The sequence below is a fragment of the Bison bison genome, unplaced genomic scaffold (assembly GCF_000754665.1).
Source record: "Bison bison bison isolate TAMUID 2011002044 unplaced genomic scaffold, Bison_UMD1.0 scf7180017864461, whole genome shotgun sequence".
NCBI classification, from domain to species: domain Eukaryota; kingdom Metazoa; phylum Chordata; class Mammalia; order Artiodactyla; family Bovidae; genus Bison; species Bison bison.
The window spans coordinates 15,461,567-15,476,648 of record NW_011495023.1 but is presented as its reverse complement, the minus strand read 5'-3'; the positions used below and the strand labels follow the sequence as shown (position 1 = coordinate 15,476,648).

Here is a 15,082-nt window from a genome sequence, read left to right as displayed (position 1 = left end):
GAGGACTAAAGAATTGATGCTTTTGAACTGTGGTGTTGAAGAAGACTCTTGAGAGTCCCTTGGACTGCAAGGAGATCCAGCCAGTCCATCCTAAAGGAAATCAATCCTGAATATTCATTAGAAGGACTGGTGCTGAAGCTGATACTCCAATACTTTGGCCACCTGATGCGAAGAACTGACTCATTGGAAAAGACCCTGATGCTGGGAAAGATTGAAGGCGGGAGGAGAAGGGGATGACAGAGGATGAGATGGTTGGATGGCATCACTGGCTCAATGGACATGAGTTTGATTAAATTCCGGGAGTTGGTGATGGACAGGGAGGCCTGGTGTGCTGCAGTCCATGGTGTTGCAAAGAGTTGGACACGACTGAACTACTGAACTGAACTGAAAGAAGTCAAGTAGAAACAGAAACATTTTATGGATTTGCCTGTATCTCTGTCAGATAAATGAAAATGATTCCTGAAAAGTTTAAGATGGCCACCAACTTAAGGCAGTGATATTTGTAACACATAGAACAAGTCATTTAGTAGTGTGTCAGATTTTGGCTTTTTTCTTACACTTGTACTTAAAATGTGAGTGCTCTCTTGTTTGAAATAATTTTTACTAAAACCTAAAATAAGAAGAAACTACACAAGGACTAAAATTCTATTGAGATGACCACGATTTTAAGACCTTTCAGTGAACAAGCAAAAATCGCTGGAGGTTAAATGGAGAAGGCAGTAAAGAAAGAATAACTTTGTGCCTGCTTTTATTTCCCCACTGCCTTCCAGTGCCTTTACCACCCCCGCTTTTTTTTAACAATTAAAAAAATGTTTATTTTTGGCTGTGTTGAGTTTTCTTTGCTGTGTGGGCTTTTCTCTAGTTGTGGTGTGCCAGCTTCTCATTGTGGTGCCTTCTCTTGTTGTGGGCACAGGCTTCAGGAGTTGTTGCACATGGGCTTAGTCTCTGTGGCACATGGAGTCTTCCCATACCAGGGATTGAACCCGTGTCCCCTGGATTGGCAGCGGATTCCTATCCGCTGTGCCACCAGGGAAGTCCTCAGAGCCTTTAAATACCATCGTGTTAACAAGGAATTTATTTCAAACCACAGTCTGTATAGACCATTTTCTATGTAGCTGTATTTTTTAAAAGCTAAAAAATGTTCAGCTGTTGCTGAAAGTCACAGATGTCAATCAGTTCATCAGAAATACCTTAAGCGTTGTCTGAACTCCTTTGCTCCCGATGTTCCTTTCGGATCACGACAAAAGTGAAAACGTAAAAGGTTTCCCTAGACCCAGATGTCGAATGTTCCTTAGGATCTATCTCATCAAGCAGGCAGTGGACAGATTTATTTGCTTTCTTTCCTATCCATTGATTCAACATTTAAAAAAAAAAATTACTTCCCAAGTGGTGTCCTGTGATGTAACGTGTTAGAAATGTAAACATTGATCTTTCCGTTCAGGTCTTTATATTTTGTGAGCAGCAGGTTCACTCCTGGTGTCTTCAACATCATTGGTTTAGCCCATCCAATAGAATTCTTTGTTGGGAACAAGACTGACAAAATGAGCAAGATGATTGGACATGGCATAAAAAGCCGAAATTGCAGCTATATCCCAGGTACCTTCTTGGTTGAGGCTGTGCACCTGCAGCTTTTTGAAACAGTCATCTGTTACATCATCAGCTTGGGAAATAGCGAGCACCCTTTCCAGCATTGCCTTTTCCTGGGCAGGGAGGTCAGACTTTCTCTAGTTAACGCAGACCTGGTCAGAGAGCTCTGGCTTCTTCAAGAAGACCCTTTACTGGGCACTGTGGACGACCACGCTATGTGACCATGTTGGCTAGGCTGATCACCCAAATGAGAGCTCCCTGTCAGCTTTGCTGCGCTGGTCTGTTTCCTTTTTCAGGTGGCATTGTAATAAGCAAAAAAGCTCTGAATTTCAATGGCCAGTGAAACAGCACTTTAAATACGTTTGGTAAAAATCCTGTCATCAGCCGCACGACACTGAGGCTGCAGAGCGCTGACATGTGCGTTGGTCTTAATACTCGGTATACGCCCTTCTGTGCACAGAGAGAAGGAGAGCTTGCTTGTCTGTGTCTCCTTCCTCACCATTGGTTTTCTCTTTTGAAGGGGTGATCTTGGATTCACTTGAGCACTGTAACCCTCTCAAATTTCTGAGTACCTATGAATCGATGTGTTTCAGCGTAAGAATGAATGGAAACCTTTGAACTTAAAAAATAGCACACGTTGGATTTCCCTGGTGGTCCAGTGGTTATGACTTCATGCTCACAGAGGAGGGGGTACAGATCCAATCCCTGGATGCCTCTTGGTGTGGCCTGAAACACTAAAAAAATGAATAAATAAAAAATAGCCCTATGTTTCTTAACCTCTTATTTTTTTTCCTGCCAAGCAATTTTTAAAATAAATGATTATGTAATGTTATTCTATCATACTGAAGACTGACCCGTCATCCTCCAGTCTTTATATAATGAATACTAATAATGTGTTAATAATTTAATAAAAATTTATACCTATAAATGGAGATACTTTTGGCTTGTGTAATCTTTCATAATATATTTGTGAGTGCTAACCAGAAATAGCTAAAATGTTTTCACTTTCTGTTGCTGAAGTGTGGTCATGGTGGGGAGATAGGAACCCAGATATGCCTTTAAGAGGCATCAGTGGCATAAAACGAAGATTCTTCGGTCGGAATTAGCAAAGCATCTCATATGGCAAGGTTTTGTACATTTTCTGGGTAAAGATACAAAGCTTTTTCACACTTATAAGACATATCTTGCTTTCAGAATGTTGAGAACCACTGAATTGAAAAAGGACAGTGTGCATTTTTTGGTGAATTGGTTGGGGAAATGCGTCGTGTGTGTGTGTGTGTGTGTGTATGGATGCCTTGTGAGATCACAAGGTACTCTGGGAAACTGAGAATTTTCTGACACTGGTATATTTACAATAAACATACTCTTGGCTGAGGATGTTGTACTGGGTTACCTCTGGTAATCTCTTCTTAAAATTATTTATTTTTTCATGGCTGCTCTGGGTCTTTGTTACTGAGCATGAGCTTTATCTCATTGTGGTGCGGGGGCTACTCTCTATCTGCGGTGTGCCAGTTTAGTTGCTCTGCGGCAAGTGGGATCTTCTGGACCAGGGATCGAACCTATGTCCTCAGCGTTGGCAGGCAGATTCTTAAGCACAGAAGTCCCTCCAGTAATCTCTACTTTCTCTGTTTCTGAAATTTAAAGTGATCTAGAGTCACTGACAGCTGATCATTTTATTTTTTCCTTATAGAATTTGCCATCTGCTGTAGTAAGCCATGTTCTGGATCCTCAGCCTGGAGAGAAGATTCTAGATTTGTGTGCAGCACCCGGAGGCAAAACAACACACATTGCAGCACTGATGCACGATCAGGTGAGGCCGTCCGTGTGCAGAACTGCCCATGGTGCACTGTATCCCTGTCATGAAAGAGAAGTCTGTCCTTGGGTAACTGTAGCTCAGATTTTACTGCTTTTTCCTTCATGTGCATATTTGCTTGTGGCTTTGTAACCACTCTGTGCTTCAACTGAGATTCTTCAGCTCAAGAAAAGTTTGCGAGTTGACGTTACCTTTCCTGTTTGTTTCAAATTCCATAAAACCAGATGGTTCCTAAAATATACATGCTAGTAGCTTCAGTTACAATAGCTTTATTTCTTCAAAAAATTATTTTATATTGGAGTGTAGCTGATTAATAATGTTGTGATAGTTTCAGGTGGACAGCAAAGGGATCTAAAATGAGGCAATGAACTTATAGCTTTCTTGATCAAGAGTCAGATTTTAATTGATTGCTGGACTGATTTTAAAAAAGACTTATCCTTACGATGAGTACTGGGGTACACCAATAAACCAGAGTGACCAAAATGTCCTTCTTCATGGAGCTTACGCTCCAGTAAAGGGACACAGATAACAAATGAGTAGAAGATAAGGCATATGTAATTGTGGTGAGGGCTGTGGTGAAACACAAAGGGAGGGCCCTGGGGCTTGGGAATATGGCGAGACGGGAGAGTGAGTTTGCAGTTTCATGTGGGTAGCAAGGGAGAGTCCCCCTGCGAAGGTGGTATTTGGGGAAGATTTACAGGTGGGAAGGATGTTCCAGTGAGAGGAAATCATAAGGGTGAATGTGCTGAGGCTGGAGGCTGTCTTGACTTTTAGGGGGAACCTGAAGTAGTTTTGCTGTGTGGACTAAGTGACGAGGGAGAGAATCAGAGAAATGGGGTCAGGCCCGAGGCATTTTGGTGGAGGAGCTTTGCCAGGGTCTGAGGGGACTTCACACCTGCTCCAGAGATGGGAGATTGCTTCTTACATTGGCCAAGGCCTCAGACAAGCTGTAAGAGGGCGGAATAGATGCAGAGAGACCACTTAGGAGACAGTAGGTCAGGGGACATCACAGAGCGGGTGAGAAGTTGGGCAGGTTCTGGCTATATTTTCAAGCTGGAGCTGTTAGGAGTTGTTGGTGGGTTGGACGTGGGTTGTGAAATGAGAGAGTAACTGAGGGTGACTCCTTAGGTTTTTGGCCAGAGAACCTAGAGAAACGGAGCTGCTGGATTGGGAGGATTCTGCGAGGAGTGCATTTGGCAGGGAAAAATCAGCCATGTTGTTCAGTCGCTCAGTCGTGTCCAGCTCTTTGCGACCCCATGGACTGCAGCACACCAGGCTTCCCTGTCCGTCACTATCTCCTGAAGTTTGCTCAAATTCAGTTAGTGATGCCATCCAGACATCGCATCCTCTGTTGTTCCCTTCTCCTCCTGCGTTCAGTCTTTCCCAGCATCAGGGTCTTTTCCAGTGAATTGGCTCTTCATATCAGGTGGCCTTTGGCTTTAGCATCAGCTTTGTTTAAAAGCAGCCACACAGCCTGGGTGGCTTACGGCTTACTCCTGAGTCCATTCTGGAGTCTGTGTGATTCAGTTGATCCCAGCCTGCCTGGCTCTAGCACTGGGTCAGTGATGGGTTAGCCAGAGGTTCTGATGACCTTGATGGGCTCACCCTCTTGGGTTGGATGGCATTGGCTCAGCTGAGGCCACTGGAGTGTCTTGCTTCTGGTTCCTGCGTCTCTCAGCTTCCTGTGGGGCCAGGGTGTTCGCCCAGCAGAGGTTAGTAGTGATGATCAGCAGTGGCAGAGGACAATGCAGAACAAGGATGCTGCTGGAGTGCTTTTTGCATCTCTGCCTACATTACCTTTGCTGTCATCCTATTGGCCAGTGGAAACCACGTGGCTGAGACCAGCTGGGACCAGCCGAGTGTTGAAAGGTCAACAGCAGAGGATGAGAATATGTGAAGACTTAAAAAACTGGGGCTGTTTAGGCAATGTCCCCGTGGGCCAGCACCCCTGGAACCTGAATAGAAATAACTGAGTCAGAATTGAATCCCAGATTTCATTACTGCTTTTGATTTGTTGTCATTGTTGATTTGTTTTAATGTAGTTAATCAGACTCTGTGTAAGTGTAGCCTCCTGGCTCGTACTTCTGTAAAAGCAGCCTTCAGCCAGCGTACTTTCTCCTTCATTGTAGTTACACTGGAACCTTATTCTGGTAGTTTTTGCCTACTTTTCCAGTTCTGCTTGCTTGAAATGGTTTTCCTGTCCATCACAGTATTAATTGGAACTGTGTCGACTGCTCAACCTGGTGTCACCTCCAGGAACATGATCAGCAAATCTTCAGTACTGTATAGTCTATGCAGTCAGTGCATATGTCACACAAGAAGGGAAAAAAAGCAAAATACAGTGAACAGTGTGTGTCACTATCTCTGCAGAACCATTTCACAGAGTGTTTTAAAATACCATGTGAATATCACAGTTCAGTTCAGTTGCTCAGTCACATCCGACTCTTTGCGACCTCATGGACCCCAGCACGCCAGGCTTCCCTGTCCATCACCAACTCCCGGAGCTTGCTCAAACTCATGTCCATCGAGTCAGTGATGCCATCCAGCCATCTCATCCTCTTTCATCCCCTTCTCCCGCCTTCAATCTTTCCCAGCATCAGGGTCTTTTCAAATGAGCCAGTTCTTGGCATCAGGTGGCCAAAGTATTGGAGCTTCAGCATCAGTCCTTCCAATGAATATTCAGGACCGGTTTCCTTTAGGATGGACTGGTTGGATCTCCTTGCAGTCCAAGGGACTCTCGAGAGTCTTCTCCAACACCACAGTTCAAAAGCTTCAGTTCTTCAGTGCTCAGCCTTCTTTATGGTCCAACTCATCACATACATGACTTCTGGAAAAACCATAGCTTTGACTATGAATATCACAGCCTGTTCAGAAAACTGTAGCCTCTTCTCTTTAATGACTTTTTTAAAAGATTTTTTTTTTATATGGACCATTTTTAAAGTATTGAATTTTTGCAGTATTATTTCTGTTTTTTCATGTTTTCTTTTTTTGGCTGCACCGCTGCATGTGTGATCTTAGCTCCCCAGCTGGGGATCAAACCTGCGCGCCCCCCCACCCCTCCACCGCCCTTGGAACATGAAGTCTTAACCACTGGACTGCCAGGGAAGTCCCTGTTGATTTTGACTTAAAGTGTTTCCATGTAAAATTATTTTTGAACTATTTTTTATAGTTCAGAACATTTTGCTGTGATACAGGATTATATTTTTCTGTCTTTAGTTGTCAGAATTCACATGAATTTTTGTTACATGTACATAGCTCAGAAAGTACTGGGATAAAGGCTGGATTTTACAAGTAACATTCGTTTGCATCTCAGAGTTCTAGAAGGCAAATGTTTCAGAAAAACATGCTCTTCCAGAGGTGAGCAGGGCATATCAAATTGGTGATATTTTAATATTTATCTCAAATGGATATTTTAAAGTTTCTTTGCGTGATAAGTCACTCCATTTGTGTCTGAGTCTGTGACCCCATAGGCTGTAGCCCGCCAGGCTCCTCAGGCAAGAACACTGTAGTGGGCTGCCATGCTCTCCTCCAGGGGATCATCCAGACCCAGGGATTGAACCCATGTCTTCTACATCTGTCTCCTGCATTGGCAGGCAGGTTCTTTACCACTAGCACCACCTGGGAGAAGATTGCTAACACTGCTGTTCAGTTTTGAGTTCTGTGGAGTAAAAGTAGATGGACATTGTAAGAAAATTATCTGGCAAGATTGTGTTCTTTAAAAGGAAATGCTTAATAGGTAGTTGATGTAAAGTTAGTGTACATTTGAATGATGAATTCACCTTTAGAACTGGGGGAAACAGAGTGGGGAAGAGTATAATTATTCATGAGATTTTTTTTTTTTGATAATTTTCATGATTCCTTTGTATTTGCACTTTTTTATGTTTCTTTTCTTTTTCTTTTTTTTTTTTTTTAGGGAGAAGTGATAGCACTGGATAAAATATCCAAAAAAGTAGAAAAAATAAAGCAGAATGCATTATTGTTAGGATTGAATTCCATCCGGGCATTTTGCTTCGATGGAACAAAGGCCCTTAAACTTGATATGGTTAAGGACACAGACGGTGAGTTAAATTTTATCTTTGAAAGGTTTCTGTAATTGGCATTTACAGTCAGATTTTGCTGCCTTTGTGCCAGCCCCTAAATATCCATAGGGCCTTGAAACTCTGTCGTGGGTCTAAGATATTTTGGCATAGTAGATGTCTTTTTTGCTTTTCATCTCATCTTTGAATATCCAGTTTTAAATACAGAATCAAACCTCCAAGACTTGGTCAAACTCTTCGTTCTTAGCCTGTTTTAGTTTCGTATTACAGCTCAGGAAGTTGAGATTCTATATAAGCCTTTCAGTTTTATGATTCTTCACGCTTCATTTTTCTTGAGGAATTGGTGATATATAGAACTAGAAAGGAAAAACTGCAATGATTCTTGTTCTGGAATAAAATATTGCATTGGTTAAATCACTCTATTTCTCTGTCTTTGTTTCTATTTAGACTTTATTTCATAAATTACTCAAGGAACTTGCGTATTTTAATCAATTATGGGCATTGTTTTCCTGGAATGTTTATTGATTAGATGCTGTTCAATTCATGTGATTTATAAAAAGCAGTTTTTTAACTGGAGGATAATTGCTTTACAATTTGGTGTTTCTGCTGTACAACACTGTGACTCAGCTATCAGTATATATATATGCCCTCCCTCTTGAGCCTCCCTCCCACCCGTATCCCACCTCTCTAGGTCATCACAGAGAACCCAGCTGAGCCCCCTGTGCTACACAGCAGCTTCCCACTAGCCATCTATTTTACGCATGGTAGTGTGTATATGTCAGCACTGCTTTCTCGATTTGTTCCATTCTCTCCTTCCCTGCTGTGTGCACAAGTGTGTTCTCTACATCTGTCTCTTCCTCTCCTGCAGATAGGTCATCAGTACCATTTATCTAGTTTCCATATATATGTGTTAATGTATGATATTTGTTTTTCTCATTTACTTCACTCTGTGTGACAGACTCTGGGTTCATCCACATCACTGCACATGACCCAGTTTGGCCACTTTTTCTGCCTGAGTAATATTCCATTGATACATGTATCACATCTTCTTCGTGTGTTCATCTGTCTGTAGACATCTAGGTTGCTTCCATGTCCTGGCTACTGTAAATAGGGCTGCAGTGAATGTTGGGGCACGTGTGTCTTTTTGAATTTCGGTTTTCTCAGGGTTGTGCCCAGTAGTGGGATTGCTGGGTCACATGGTAGTTCTATTTTGAGTTTTTACAGAACCTTCGTACTGTTCTCTCTGGTGGTTATATCAGTTTACAGTCCCACCAACAGTAAAAGAGGGTTCCCTTTTATCCACACCCTCTCCAGTAGTTATTATTTGTAGATTGTTTGATGATAGCCATTCTGACTGGTGTGTGGTGATAACTCCTTGTAGTTTGATTTGCATTTCTTTAATAAGGAGGGATGTTGAGCATCTTTTTTTTTTTGAGCTTCTTTTTATGTGTTTGTTGACCATCTATAAGTCTTTGGAGAAATACCTGTTTTGGCCTTCCACCCATTTTTCGATTGAGTTGTTTGTTATTTTGATATCGAGCTTCATGAACTGCTTCTATGTTTTGGAGATTAATCCTTTGTTTCTTGTTTCATTTGCAATTATTTTCGCACAGTCTGAGGGTTGTCTTTGTGTCCTGTTTATGGTTTCCTTTTCTGTGCAGGGGCTTTTAAGTTTTGGTCCCATTTGTTTATTTTTATTTCAGTTACCCTAGAAGGTGGGTCAGAGAGGATCTTGATGCCATTTATGTCGAAGAATGTTCCTCCTGTTTTCCTCTAAGAGCTTTATAGTGTCATATCTTATTATAGGTCGTGGGTCTTATTTTACGTCTTTACTCCATTTTGAGTTTATTTTTGTGTCTGGTGTTAGAAAGTGTTCTGGTTTTATACTTTTACATGTGAAATGTGAAAGTGAAGTTGCTCAGTCGTGTCTGACTCTTTGCGACCCCATGGACTGTAGCCTACCAGGCTCCTCCCTCCATGGGATTCTCCAGGCAAGAATACTGGAGTGGGGTGCCATTTCCTTCTCCAGGGGATCTTCCCGACCCGGGGATCGAACCTGGGTTTCCTGCATTCCAGGAAGACGATTTAACCTCTGAGCCACAGGGAAGCCCTGTAGCTGTCCAGTTTTCCAAGCACCTCTTATTGAAGAGACTGTCTTTTCTCCATTGTATATTCTTGCTTGATTCATGTGACTTAAAAATTTTTATTTTATATTGGAGTATAGGTGATTAACAACGTGTTTGTTTCAGGTGTACAGCAAAGTGGTTGTTGTATATATCAGTTCAGTTCAGTTGCTCAGTTGTGTTCAACTCCTTGCGACCCCGTGGACTGCAGCACGCCAGGCCTCCCTGTCCATCACCAGCTCCTGGAGTTTACTCAAACTCATGTCCATTGAGTTGGTGATGCCCATCCAGCCGTCTCACCCTCTGTCATCCCCTTCTCCTCCTGCCTTCAATCTTTCCCAGCATCAGGGTCTTTTCAAATGAATCAGTTCTTCACATCAGGTGGCCAAAGTATTGGAGTTCAGCCTCAGCATCAGATATATGTATACATGTATCTATTCTTCTCCAGTTTAGGTTATTACAGAGTATTGAGCAGAGCTCCTTGTGCTATACAGTAGGCCCTTGTTCGTTATCTAATTTGAATATAGCATTGTGTGTATGTCAGTCCCAAACTCCCAGTCGATCCCTCCTCCACACCCTTTCCCTTTAGCAATCATAAATTTGTTCTCTAAGTTTGTGAGTCTGTTTCTGTTTTGTAAATGAGTTCATTTGTATCGTTGTTTTGGATTCTGCATATAAGTAATGTCATAGGATATTTATCTTTGTCTGATTTGAGTTCATTTAGCATGATAATCTCCAGGTCCATTCATGTTACCACAAATGGCATTATTTAGTTCTTTTTAATGGCTGAGTAAATATCCATTGTATATGTACACCACATCTTCTTTATCCATTCATCAGTCACTGGACATTTAGATTGGTTCCATGTATTCGCTGTTGTAATGGTGCTGAACATTGGGTGCATGTATCCTTTGAACCATGTTTTTCTCTGGTTATAGGCCCAGAGTAGGGTTGCTGGATTATATGGTAGCTCTGTTTTTCGTTTTTTAAGGAACCTCCATACTGTTCTCCATAGTGGCTGTACCAGTACATTCCCACCAACGGTGTAGGAAGGTTCCTTTTCCTCCACACCCTCTCCACCATTTATTGTTGGCCGTTTATTGATGATGGCCACTCTGACTGGTATGAGGTGATATCTTATTGTAGTTTTGATTTGCATTTCTCTAATAATTAGTTATATTGAGTATCTTTTCCTGTGCCTCTTGGCCATCTGTGTCTCTCCTTGGATAAATGTTTTTTTAGAGTTTTTTTTCCCATTTTTTGATTAAGTTTTTTTTTTTTTTTTTCGGACATTGAGTCATATGGCCTGTTTGTAAATTTTGGAGATTAATCCCTTGTTGGTCACATGGTTTGCAAACATTTTCTCCCATTCTTTGGTTTGCCTTTTGTTTATGGTTTGCTTTGCTCTACAGAATCTTCTGCGTTTAACTAGGTCCCATTTGTTTGCTTTCTTTTTGTTTTCATTATTCTAGGAGATGGATTGAAAAAGATATTGCTGTGATTTATATCAGATAGTGTTCTGCCTATGTTTTTCTCTAAGAGTTTTATATTATCCGGTCTAACATTTAGGTCTTTAATCCATTCTGAGTTTATTTTTGTGTATGATGTTAAAGAATGTTCTTTAATTTCATTTTTTTACATGTAGCTGTCCCATTTTATCAGCGCTATTTATGGAAGAGGCTGCCCTTTCTCCATTGTAAAGACTTTCTTCCTTTGCTGTAGATTAACTGCCCATAGTTACATAGGTTTATTTCTTGGCTTTCTGCCTGTTCCATTGATCTGTATTTCTTTGTTAAATGCTAGTACCGTACTATTCTGATCACTATAGCTTTGTAGTATAGTCTGAAGTCAGGGAGCCTGATTCCTCCAGCTCTGTTTTTCTTTCTCAAGATTGCTTTGGCTGTTTGGGGCCTTTTGTGTTTCCATACAAATTTTAAGATTTTTTTCTCTAGTTCTGTAGAAAATACCATTGGTAATTTGCATTAAATCTACATATTGCTTTGAGTAGTATAGTCATTTTGACAATATTGATCTTCCAATTGGAGAACATGGTATATCTTTGCATCTGTTTGTGTCATCTTTTCTCTAGAAAGAGAGCGAGGGCTGCTCTTCATTGCAATGCAGTAATTCTCCTGATGGTGGCAGAGGATGGGCGTTGGCTCAGTAGATGTGGTGCATGGAGTTAGTTGGCCCCTGGCATGTGGAATCTTCCTGGTCCAGGAGTCGAACCCATGTCCCCTGCATTACAGGTGGATTCTTAACCACTAAACCGCCAGGAAAGCCCATGATGGAAATTTTGAAAATGGGAATTATGAGTCTTTCAAGTTAGTTCATCTGCAGTTTCTTCTTTGCTAATCTGGATGCCTTTTGTTCCATTTCATTGCCTCATTGCTCTTTCTAGAACCTTAGTACAATGCTGAATAAAAGTGGTGACAGGGATCCTCCATATCTGGTTCCTGATTAGTCTTTTTTCAGGTGGCTTAAAACTGTAGGTTTCTCATAGACAGCCTTTATCAGGTTGAGAAATTTACTACTATTTCTGGTTTGTTGGATATTTTAAATCATGAAATGGTGTTGGATTTTGTCAGATGCTTTTTCTGTATCTTACTCAGATGATCATGTGGTTTTTTACCTTTATTCGATTACTTTTCGGATTTTTGAATCAACCTTTCATTCCTGAGACACATTCCACTTGGGCATAGTGTATAATCTTTTTCATATATTGTTGGATTGAGTTTGCTTGTATTTCGTTGAGAATATTTGTGTCCATGTTTGTAAGAGATACTGGTCTGTGGTTTTCTTTCTTGGGATATCTTTATCAGGTTTTGGTGTCTCTGGTCTCATAGAATGAGTTGGAAATTATGCTTTTCTTTTACGTTTTTGAAAGAATTTTTGAAGACTTGGTATTATTTAAGTTCGGTGGATTCATCAGTGAAGTCGTCTGGGCCTGGGCTTTTCTTTGTGGGATTTAAAAAAATGTTTGAGTCTCTGCTTATTATAGGTTTATTCACATTTTCTCTTTCTTGTGTCAGTTTCAGTAGTTTGTGTATCTTTTTAGTAATTTGCGCATTTAAGTTATTTATATAGTTTATTGGAGAAGGAAATGGCAACCCACTCCAGTATTCTAAAATTCCATAGACAAGAGGAACCTGGCAGGCTGCAGTCCATGGGGCCACAAAGAGTCAGACACAACTGAGCAATTAAACAGCAACAGTACAGTTTACACTATTCCTTTAGAATCAGTTTTACTTCTTTAAGACCAGGAGCAGTGTCCCCCTTTAATTACCAATTTTAGTATTTTGAATCTTTCTTTCCGTCTAGCTAAAGTTTTGTCAATATTGTTGATGTTTTTCAAAGAGCCAGCTTTCAGTTTTGTTGAATCTCTCATTTTTCTTTTCTCTGTTACATTAATTTCCACTCTGATTTTTATTGTTTTCTTTTTTTTTTCTGCTTTATTTTTACTTTGCTCATCTTTTTTCAGTGTCTTAAGAATGGAAGGACTGAGTTGTTGGTTTGAGATTTTTTGATGTAGGTATTTATAGTTATAATTGTCCCTCTGAACATTATTTCACCACTTCCTGTAAGATTTAGTATGTTGTGTTTTCATTCACATCAGAGCATTTTATGATATATACCTGTCATTTCTTTGACCTATGGTTATGTAGGAGCATGTTTTAAAATTTTCACGTCCTTGGAATTTCCTAAATTTCATTCTGTTGATAACTTTTATTTTCATTTTGTTTCAGTGGGAGAACAAATATTGTATGAGTTTAACCTTTGTTAAATTTGTTGAGCTTTGTAGTATGGCCTTGCCTATGGTTTGTCCTAGAAAATGATCCCTGTGCATTGGAGAGGAGTATGTATTCTACTGTTACATAGAGTTTTCTGTGGGAAAATCTATCTGGTAGGTCTAGTTGGTCTATAATGTTGAAAGTGTCCTCTTTCCTTTTTGGTCTTCTGCTTCTTTGTTCTTTTCATTAGTAGTGGTTCTGTTTTTAATTTTTTTTTTAGGAACCTTTATACTGTTTCCCATCATGGTTGCATGAGTTTACATTCCCACCAACAGTGTAGGAGGGTTCCCTTTTCTCCACATCCTTGCCAACATTTGTTACTTGTCTTTTTAACTATAGCCATTCTTCCCTCGTGGCTCAGTAGTAAAGAATCCACCTGCAATACTGGAGACTTAAGTTCAGTCCCTGGGTCGGGAAGATCCCCTGGAGAAAGGAATGGCAACTCACTCCAGTGAAGAATACTCCAGTATTCTTGCCTGGAGAATCCCATGGACAGAGGAGTGTGGTGGGCTACAGTCTATGGGGTTGCAAAGAGTTGGACATGACTGAGGCAGCTGAGCATACATGCATTCTGATAGATGTGGGGTGGTATCTCATTGTAGTTTTTATTTGCGTTTGCCTGATGATTTGTGATGTTGAGCATCTCTTCATGTGTCTGTTGGCCATCTGTTTGTCGTTGGAAACATGCCTGTTCAGGTTCTCTGCTTATTTAAAAGAAAAAGATTTATTTATTTGTTTTTGGCCACGCTGGGTCTTCATTACTGCATGCGGGCTTTTTCAGTTGGGGTGAATGGGGGCTGCTCTTAGTTGTGGCATGCGGGCTTCTCATTGTGGTGGCTTCTCTGGTTGTAGAGCACAGAGTCTAGGGTTTGTGGGCTTCAGTAGTTGTGGCTCATGGGCTCTAGAGCCCTGGCTCGTGGTTGTGGTGCATGGGCTTAGTTGCTCTGCAGCATGTGGGATTGTCCTGGATCAGGGTTCAAATCTGTGTCCCTTGCATGGGCAGGTGGGTTCTTAACCATCAGATCACCAGGGAAGTCCTCTGCTCAATTTTTTAATTGAGTGGCTTTTGGTTTTTTGATACTGAGTTTTATGAGTTCATTGTGTACTTTGCATTTTAACCCTTATGAGACAGCTCGTTTACTCCAATGGGTTGTCTTTTCATTTTGTTGGTAGTTTTTTCTGTGCCAGTAGCTTTTAGGTTTGATTAGGTCCCATTGGTTTACTTTTGCTTTTGTTTTTCTTGGCTGAGGTGAAATAAAATTGCTAAGCTTTCTGTAAGAGTGTACTACCTATGTTCTCTAAGAGGAGTTTTGTGGTTTCTGATCATACATTTAGGACTTTTATCCACTTTGAGTTTTTTAAAAAATATACAGCATGAGAAAATGTTCTAACTTCATTCTTTTGCATGTTGTTGTCCAGTTTTCCCAAAATCACTTATTGAAAACTTTATTTTTCTTCCTCTGTATATTTTAGCCTTCTTTGCCATAGGTTCATTGACTGTAAGTGCACGGGTTTATTTCTGGATTCTCCACAAAGTTTAGGGGAGAGGCTCCCTGGAGCCAGGATTCAAAACTCCAAGGAAAGGGGTGTTCCTAGCTGCTACTCAGGATTGAGAGCAGGTGATCTCAGGTAGCTGGAACTTGCCACTTGAGGCAGGGGGCTCTATCCACTTTGTGATACTTCAGGGAAAAAGCTGGAAACTGTAGCTGCTGAGGCAAAGGGCTGTGCCTG

General features: G+C 40.9%; 1 protein-coding gene across 1 annotated transcript in view; it reads left to right on the top strand.

Moving 5' to 3' along the window:
- Nucleotides 1-15,082, top strand: part of NSUN6 (NOP2/Sun domain family, member 6) — a 79,617-nt gene that overhangs the window by 47,487 nt on the left and 17,048 nt on the right. The window contains exons 6-7 of the mRNA XM_010860072.1: nucleotides 3,278-3,397; nucleotides 7,314-7,458. Coding sequence (XP_010858374.1) covers nucleotides 3,278-3,397; nucleotides 7,314-7,458 — 265 coding nt within the window. The remainder of the gene's footprint in view (nucleotides 1-3,277; nucleotides 3,398-7,313; nucleotides 7,459-15,082) is intronic.